Raw genomic sequence first — 9,234 nt, forward strand, 5'->3', positions numbered from 1 at the left:
TGCCAGGACTCAAACCGTGGTCAACTACATGGGAGTCCAGTGATGTAGCCATTACGCTAACTGCTGGTCCCTTTCTTTAGAAATGTTTTATCCTCTACTTTCAGAGTTAATAAACATTCGGTTTTGATTCTGTGCATGTATCTGAATGTAGTCATGTCTTTTTTGTAACACTTTAGAGAAATACATATCTTTATATAATATACATTTAAATATATACTATACATATAAATTTTTAGTGCTCAAATCATAAGTATACATACCTGATTGAGTTACTATGAGCTTAGAGTCATAGAGTCAGTCTGGAACTTGTTTTGCTGTAATAATAGTTTTGTTTTAGTTTATTCTTGAAGTGTTGTGCTCCTTTCCAGAGGATCATGTTTACTTCCCATGTAGATCCCACCCATGTGATGGGCCTGTACCCCGACCTGCTGCCCACAGACTACAGGAAGCAGTTGCAGTACCCTAACCCATTGCCTGTGCTCTCCGGGGCTGAACTGGAGAAGGCTCACTTAGCTCTGATTGACTACCTGACGCAGGTAGGTATAACCAGAGGCGTATGGAAGAGCTTACCTGCAAGTTCCAACACCTCTTTTTCTGTGGCAGGGAATCGCAGGCCTTCGATATTGCCGCAGGCAGTCTGTGTGAGGTTTCTCCCCTGTTTCTTCCAATTTAACAGTACCATTGAGCTGCTTTTTGTCAAATCCTGATATACATTAAGCTATAATAGAATCTAAAAAGGATACATTTTAGTTACACACTTGGCCATAATCTGGGACGAGCTAAAGGCTTGGGGTAGATTGCGACACTGGGACCTTGTTAGGGTTGCTGTATCTCTCCTTTCTCTCATTCATGAAGAAATAAATAAAATTTAAAAAGAATGATAAATAAATGTTATGCACCATGCATAATTTGAGGGGAAATGCCAGCCCTATGAGGAAAACTTGGAAAACACAGAAAAGTACAAAGCAGAAATATGTCACCTATAAGTCTGCCACCAGAAATAGGTAACTAATATTTTGTTGTTGTCCTTCTAGAGTGTTATGTATATTTATGAATGAACTTTTGTTCATTTATCGGTTTATGTATTGCTAATGGGTATCAGACTATTGTTTTATAGCCTAGTTTAGGAACTCTTTAATAAATACTCGTTGATAACATTTTTCAGTAAGAAGGCATTTAGATTAAAAGTTTTTTAGTTTACTTTTACTATGGGCAAATAAGAGAACTTTTAAAGTCACCACTAAAACTAACATTTATAGTAAAGCCTTTAGAGCCAAACCTGTGCCCTGGTGGCTAGCCATGTGTCCAAACATGTGGTTTGGATCCTAGCTCCAGGATGGCTTGAAAAACATACCGGAGTATATACATATGTGCCCCAAATCCTGGTAGGATGAAGAAATGAAAAAGAAGGGATTGTGGTATAACCATGATCCATGCCCCATTGAGGGGTGCTTTCTCCTACTCCCTATCTCTCTAGTGAGAGACAAGCGCACACACACACACACACACACACAAACACATACACAGACACACACATGCACACACACCCATATATACTGTGTATGTGTCTGTGTGTGTGTATAAACCCAAAATTGCCATATTTTAAATTTTCCGTGCACACATTCAGAGTTGGAGACCTTATCAGTATCCTTTTCTTTCTAAATGTTCTGTAGACTTTTACACGGAGGCTCTGGGTAGGCCCTGAAAAGCGTTGCTGCAAAAACTGTAATGCTGCTCTCCACTGCCTGACCCTGGTCAGTGAGTGCCTGCAGTTCCGAGCAGGCCTGTATAGCCTTGGCATGCCCATTTGTGCCCAGCAGCCCTGGGGAGCACACACGTGCCTCTGCCTGCACTCTGTACGGCTCTGTGCCAAGTGCGAAGGGCTCCTGGGCCTCGTATCTCCCAAAGCCTGCAGGACTGTGGACAGCCTCCATTGCCTGTATCTGAGCTTTAGCTGTCTGAGCAGTCTTCCTGGGCTCTCTTCACTGATGTTGGGAAGGTGTGAAGGTAACTGACAGAGAAGTAAGACCATGGGCTAGAGTCAGACTAGTCCTAGACTGGCCCTTTAGTTTTGCCACGAAACTGGGTGATTCTGCTCATCTGAAGTTCTAGAAAAGCAAAAACTAGTCTCTGGTGATAACCATGAGATCAATGGGGCAGATGTTGGATGGCATTGATTGAAAAGAGCATGAGGGAACTTTCTGGGGTGACAGAAATATTCTCCTCCTTGATTGAGGTGGTGGTTACATGTATATACAACATTTGTCAAAATGCATCTATCAGTATACTTTAAAAGAGTACCTTTTGGGGCCAGCAGGAGGCATAGTGGTTAAGGCCCTGGGTTCCCACATGGCCAACCATTGTTCAAGTCCCAGATCTGGCCACTTGAAAATCATGCCAGGCATATGTGCATGCAGACCCAAGAGGAGAATGGAAGAGAGGGGATTATAGTATGGCCATCCTCCCAGGGAGTGATTTCTCAATTTCCCGCTCTGTCTCTCTGTCACTCTCAGGCATGTGCACATGCCTTATGCTTAAAGAAAAAAAAATTTAAGAAAAGAGCGCATTTGTATGTAAGTTATACCTCAATAAAGTTTATTTGAAAAAAAAAAAAAACAGGCTTTGAATCAGACCCCCAATTTAAATCCCACCTTTCTACCTCTTATGACGTATCTAATGTCTGTGCCTTAGGTTCTTCACCTGCAAAATGGGGATAATAATACCTGCATCTGTTCTGAGTTTGAGACGGGATAGTATATAAAGTGCTTGGCACAGCGCCGAGTGTGGAGTAGATACTCAATATATAATTATAATTATATCATGTTATCGTATCTATAGCAATTTGGCAATCACCTGCTTTGATCCCTGGTAAAAACTAAGTACTAATGTGAGATCAGGGCTCATAAGCATGAGCTGCTTATGAGGATTCAGCGTTACCCAGTAGCTCAGGGGACAAAGGAACACGTAGTCCTAGCCTTGGGTCAGCATTTTGACCTTTGCAGAAACGAAGTCAGCTGGTGAAGAAGCTGAACGATTCTGACCACCAGTCTAGCACCTCCCCACTCATGGAAGGCACTCCCACCATCAAGTCCAAGAAGAAGCTGCTGCAGATCATTGATACCACCCTGCTCAAGTGCTACCTCCACGTGAGTTCCCCAGGCACAGACGCCCACTGCCCTGAAACTCTGGAGAGAGAAAGGGAGCTCGACACTTTGGGGGACCTACCGCGACTAACACTGAGACCTCTGATGATGGGAACCAGCTAGTCTTTGCTTGAATTTCTTACAATTAAGAGGATAAGGCAAGATACTAACCCAGAACCTTTCAGTAGGCCATTCTTCTCGGATGAGACTGAGGTTAGTGCTACAGGTACACAGGGACAGTGTTTCCTCAAAGTGTCCCCGTCTCCCCCAGAGCATGAAAACAGACTGTGAAAGGGCAGCAGGGCTGTGAAAGTCACAGCCTGCAGTCCTGGGACAGGGCTGCGTTCTCTTGCTGTGCTACACCACCCCCCACCCCCCCACCCCCACTGAAGTCCTGCCTCCCCTGCAGACCAATGTGGCGCTGGTGGCCCCCTTGCTGCGGCTAGAGAACAACCACTGCCACATCGAGGAGAGCGAGCACGTGCTGAAGAAGGCTCACAAGTACAGTGAGCTCATCATCCTGTATGAGAAGAAGGGGCTGCATGAGAAAGGTGACTAGGGGAGGGAGGAGCTCTGGGGTGTCGACAGGGGAAGCCCAGGAGGTGTGCTAATCACCTCGTGGGGGAGAGGCTCATGAACTTGTTCTTGGTCTCTGTGACCAGCTCTACAGGTGCTGGTGGACCAGTCCAAGAAGGCCAATTCCCCCCTGAAAGGCCACGAGAGGACAGTGCAATATCTGCAGCACCTGGGTAGGTCTGCTCTTGGGAGAGGGTGGGAGTTGTGTGTGGTGGCATGCGCCTGGGGTCCAGGAGGATCACAACTTTGAGCCCAGCCTGAGCAACATAGTAAGACCCTGTTACTAAAATAAACAGAAAAATAAGTACATAAAAATTTTTCAAAATGACGTGAGAAGTGGCTTGTATTCAGTCGACCAGGTCTCCCTCTAATTCTGATTCTGGCCAATCAGTGTGAATTTGCTCCGTTCCTCCAGACGGGGTAAAAGTTCCTCAGTGATAGGGCCAGGCAGTCCTGGGTGGCTGCTGCTTAAACAGAGTCACCATGTTTGGAAGATGAATTCTGGGGCCACCTGCCTGCTGCTGCCCTTGTCCTGTGGGTACAGTGGGCTCCTCCTGCTGACAGATCTTCCTTACTTTTCCCTCTAGGCACAGAAAACATGCATCTGATTTTTTCCTACTCTGTGTGGGTGCTGAGGGACTTCCCAGAAGATGGCCTGAAGGTAGGTCATGGGAGCTCCTTGGATTGATCTGGGACCACAGCCAGTCCTGGCATTTGGGACAGAAGGAGATGGATTCATGCAGTTGCTTTCTGTTTGAAAGGGTCAGGCGGGGAAAATGAGAGAACGGTATATATAGAACAGTAGTGAGAGCCGCACAGGCATCAGGAGACCTGCAGCCTCGTCCATGACGTGCTCTCAGCTGCAGATCCTTCTTGTGCGGCCTTTCACCTCCAGAAGCCTCTCCGACTCGTCCCTCCACTTGCAGGCGCGCGTGTCTGGTGGAACTGCAGTCAGAATGTTCTGCTGCTAGAACTCAGGTTTGTTCTGACAGATATTTACCGAAGATCTCCCAGAGGTGGAGTCTCTGCCACGAGATCGAGTACTCGGCTTCTTGATAGAGAATTTTAAGGGTCTGGCTATTCCTTATCTGGTAAGATACATTTTGGTCTGTGCTATAAAGCTTTACAAAAGCCCAAGATCTAGGACCACATGGTTCAGTTAGTGGGTGTTCTGGTGTGAGGTTTGTGTCACTTGGGGACTGGTAGAAATGTAAGGAAGAGAGTTATTTCAACTTCCTTTGAAGAAAGAGCTCCCCGTAGACCAAGGTGGAAGTGTCCCTTTTAATGGTATCTTCTTAATAAAGTACAGAGGGATGAAATAATGATCTTTGAGAAAAAATTTCAAAGCCGCATCTGCACAACCAAACTCAGCTGTGAACACAGGATAATCAGCTATTTTTTTCTTTAAGAATTATTTATTTTATTTAATTTATCATCATTATTTTATCTGCTATAGGGCATATGCACTCACCAGAGCGAGAGAGACAGAGAGAGAAAGTGAGAAAGCAAGGCCTACCAGGGGTAGGACTTGAACTGTGGTTGGCCATGTGGGAGTCAGCACCTTAACCATCATGCCACCTGCTGACCCCTGAACTAGGTTTCAAGTACCAAAATACACATGGTTTAACCATTAACATGGGCTAATATAAGAATTTGGAGCACTGTGGGACAAAATTAGTAAAACAAGTTTAGGTTGGAGATTGACCTGATAGGGCTTCCATGTGAAACTTCTCAGTGATTTTAGAAGAGCTGTCCTTGATAATCTGCAGCTTAGGTAGGGGGGATAACCTGGAGGAAGATGCTGGGCCTTAAACATGGGAGGGTGACTGGGAGGCCAGGGCACAGCATCGAGGGTACCAGGCAGCCCTCCATCTCGTCTCAGGAACACATCATCCACGTTTGGGAGGAGACAGGCTCTCGCTTCCACAACTGCCTGATCCAGCTGTACTGTGAGAAGGTGCAAGGCCTGATGAAGGAGTATCTCCTGTCCTTCCCCGCAGGTACTGGGAGCCGTAGAAAGCTGGGGGCCCCAGGCCTGGAGACGAGGCAACCCGGGTACCCTGTGTTGTGAGGGGAAGCAGGCCTCTCCATCCTCTGCCCAGTAGGGCAAGAAGTTCCTCTGAGCAGCCAGGGAACTGAGTGACCCAAGATCAGCAGGGGAGACTTGGCAGCTCTGGTCTAAGTCCCAGTGTATCTAAGCATATCTAGGAGTCACCCCTGGGGGCAGGAAGAAGGAACAGGTTCTCCCTAAGTAAGATAACAGTTGTGCTGATAAGAAATAGGTTTAAAAAACCAGAGTGTTTTTCTTTTCTTTTTTTTTTCTTTTAGTTTTTTTTTATTTAAAGGCTGTTTATTAAGGAGAAGCCACAGTATACTCCTGAGAGGTGGCAGCAGGCCTGAGCAGACAGAGAAAGAGTGGCTCAGAAGGCCCCGGCAGTTAAAATCTGCGAGGCTTATAATTTTTTTTCTTTTCTTTTTGGCGAGGTTTTTGCTATAGGGCGCATGTGCTCACCAGAAAGACAGAGAGAGACAGAGAGACAGAAAGTGAGAAATCACCCCCTGGGGGGATGGCCACACCACAATCCATTCTCCTCTCGGGATCTTGGGCACGCATGCACACGTGCCCGGCGTGAGTTTAAGCCACCGGGTCCAGGACTCAAATGATGGTCAACTACATGGGAGTCCAGCAACATAGCCATTACGCTAACTGCTGGTCCCCACCAGAGTGTTTTTCTATTCAGTGTTGGGTGTTTTTTTTTTGTTTTTTGTTTTTTAATTTGCCAGAGAGCAAATATGCATGCTGGAGAAAGACACAGAGAGGAAAATTGAGAAAGCATTTCCTCCATGGGAGATCGTCATATGCAATCTCCTCTCCTCCATCTCTCCTTCCTTTGGGATTTTACGAACACACATGCACCTGGTGTCTTTTTCAAGCTGCCAGATCTAGGGTTCAAACCATGCAGTCAGCTATGTGGGGTTCAGCCGCCTTAACCACTACACCACCAGCTGAACGGTGGGCATCTTTTTTTTCTTTTTTCTTTCTTTTTTTTTTTTTTTCAAACCTCATGTTGATGTTTGAGAGCCATGTAGAGACCATTCGTTAGAAGGAGTTCACCTGGAAACCACCCTGGAGGCCCTTTCTGATTATGTGGTGATAGCATTGAGCCCCATCTCTGACCCCACATTGCTGCCCAGCAGCATCCTGTCACGTTGAACTTGGTTTCCCATCAAGGCAAAACCCCAGTCCCTGCTGGAGAGGAAGAGGGGGAGCTGGGAGAATACCGACAGAAGCTCCTTATGTTCCTGGAGATCTCTAGCTACTATGACCCAGGCCGGCTCATCTGTGATTTTCCTTTTGATGGTGAGTGAATGATGGGGCCAGAGCCACATCAGCTGATGGTGACTGAAAGAAGTTCTTTTTCTGGGTGTTAACCACATGCTAATGGATACCCAGGCTGCAGCCAGTTTACTGCTTTGGAACATGCTCTTGGCCAAGTTCATCGTTCGACTGTTTCCGTAATCTAGCGTAGTGTATCTGAGAAAGACACATCTATCTATAAGCTCCATGACAACGGAGACCAAGTGTTTGCACGTGTTACTTGAAGTGCGTGGCATGTCGTAGGCACGAGGTGCTTGTCTGTGGAATGGGTGTTTTTACCCAGTTTATGCATGATTATACAAAAGATGGGATGAAGTACTTTCAACAATGGCTCCTTCCCCCATTTTTAAAATTTTAGTAACTTTCCCTTGGGGGTGGGGGGTGGCAAAGTAATAAAAATAAGATTTTCTTCTATTTTCTATTGCTCCAGTGTCCATTTTTGAATGCTTAGTCCTTGACCTTGTGCTTACGTATGGCGGTGGTGACTCATATCCCCCCAACCCCAGGCCTATTGGAAGAACGAGCTCTCCTGTTGGGGCGCATGGGGAAACATGAACAAGCTCTCTTCATCTATGTCCACATCTTGAAGGATACGAGGATGGCCGAGGAGTAAGTGGGCCCTGTCTTCTCACCTCCCAAGGAGCTGAAAAATAGGAACCCAGAGAGATGACAGATGAGGACGTCATCTCCCCACACTCGACTACAGGAGTGAGGATGGCCCCCCTTACCACCTCTGGTTGTGGCCATCATCAGGCTGCTCAAGTGGGTCCCATGGGAGGCCTCTCCTCTAGACATGGCCCCCCTCCCACCCACGCTCACCACTTTCTCCCTTGCAGGTACTGCCACAAACACTATGACCAAATCAAAGATGGCAACAAAGATGTAAGTAGTGGCCTAAAGCAGGGATGTGCGTGCACTCCCTGCCCTTTAGCACACCTCACACCTTCTGGTTATCAACTAAGGCGAGAGGGCATTGTTCTGCTGCACTGTGTCTAGAATACACATCGATTTGTCAATGTCCAGAGACATTATTGCCATAATTGGGGCGGGGCACCATTTGGCTCTTGATTTCATCAAACTTGCAGGTGAAAATGACAAGTTTTACATGCTCCACGACAGCTGTTGCTGTGAAGCTAATCCCTCTAGTCTAGAGGCGTGCTCAGTGCTGGGCGGTTCCGGGCAGGTTGCTGCCAGCCTGATGTGGGTGGCTTGTGTTTGCATGAAACAGGTGTATCTGTCCCTCCTTCGGATGTACCTGTCGCCCCCCAGCATTCACTGCCTGGGGCCAATCAAGCTGGAACTGCTGGAGCCACAGGCCAACCTCCAGGCCGCCCTGCAGGTCCTTGAGCTACACCACAGCAAACTGGACACCACCAAGGTCAGAGGGTCTTCTTGGGAGATGGAGGGCATTTGCCCCCATCGATTGAAGACAGGATGGGAGGTCGACTAGCCGGCCTGGTGTTAACATGTTGCTCGCAATTCTGGATCCACGTGGAAAATGACGGGTTTGTTCCCCAGTGGCCGTGTACGTGCTTGCTGTGTGCACTCATGATCCTGACCAAATAGAGAGGCTGGGGGTGGTCCTGGCAAGAGAGTCTGTCAAGCTTATTTGTCCTTCTTTCTCTCTCTCTACCTCTCTCTCACTTTCATGAAAGAGATAAATAAGCTTAAGAAGAAGGCGAGGAAATAGGGATAAGGCCTAGGATCGCAGAACTGTGTGGTTTCAGACACTCGCTGAGTCTCATTCCTGTCCCTAGGCCATCAACCTCCTGCCAGCAAACACTCAGATCAATGACATACGCATCTTTCTGGAAAAGGTCTTGGAAGAAAATGCACAAAGAAAACGGTTTAATCAAGTGCTCAAGAACCTTCTCCATGCAGAGTTCTTGAGGGTATGGGCCTTCTCAAATCTAGGGGGGAGCTTTTACCTTTTTGTAGGAGACACTTTCCCTGTGTTCTATTCAGATGGGGACGAAACCTGTGTCCCTGTACAGTGTAGCTCAGGCCGATCCTGTGGCCGTTAAGTTGCAAGCGCTTCAAGTGAAAGATCAGTGAAGGCCAACATTGCCTGTCTGCCTCCTGCTTCAACACGCAGACCATGGAACTTCTTCCCCCACCCCTCTGTTCTTCCAGGTC

The 9,234-nt window shown here is 47.1% G+C and overlaps 1 protein-coding gene across 2 annotated transcripts in view; it reads left to right on the top strand.

Moving 5' to 3' along the window:
- VPS39 (VPS39 subunit of HOPS complex) overlaps nucleotides 1–9,234 on the top strand; it is a 55,416-nt gene that overhangs the window by 43,716 nt on the left and 2,466 nt on the right. For both annotated transcript variants that reach the window (XM_006158652.3, XM_027775796.1), the window contains 12 exons: nucleotides 394–536; nucleotides 3,003–3,146; nucleotides 3,553–3,694; nucleotides 3,806–3,892; nucleotides 4,307–4,380; nucleotides 4,712–4,810; nucleotides 5,602–5,719; nucleotides 6,952–7,080; nucleotides 7,605–7,707; nucleotides 7,935–7,980; nucleotides 8,327–8,476; nucleotides 8,856–8,990. In XM_006158652.3, the coding sequence (XP_006158714.1) occupies nucleotides 394–536; nucleotides 3,003–3,146; nucleotides 3,553–3,694; nucleotides 3,806–3,892; nucleotides 4,307–4,380; nucleotides 4,712–4,810; nucleotides 5,602–5,719; nucleotides 6,952–7,080; nucleotides 7,605–7,707; nucleotides 7,935–7,980; nucleotides 8,327–8,476; nucleotides 8,856–8,990 (1,370 nt within the window). The remainder of the gene's footprint in view (nucleotides 1–393; nucleotides 537–3,002; nucleotides 3,147–3,552; nucleotides 3,695–3,805; nucleotides 3,893–4,306; nucleotides 4,381–4,711; nucleotides 4,811–5,601; nucleotides 5,720–6,951; nucleotides 7,081–7,604; nucleotides 7,708–7,934; nucleotides 7,981–8,326; nucleotides 8,477–8,855; nucleotides 8,991–9,234) is intronic.

The sequence above is a fragment of the Tupaia chinensis genome, unplaced genomic scaffold (assembly GCF_000334495.1).
Source record: "Tupaia chinensis unplaced genomic scaffold, TupChi_1.0 Scaffold000605_1, whole genome shotgun sequence".
Classification (NCBI taxonomy): Eukaryota; Metazoa; Chordata; class Mammalia; order Scandentia; family Tupaiidae; genus Tupaia; species Tupaia belangeri.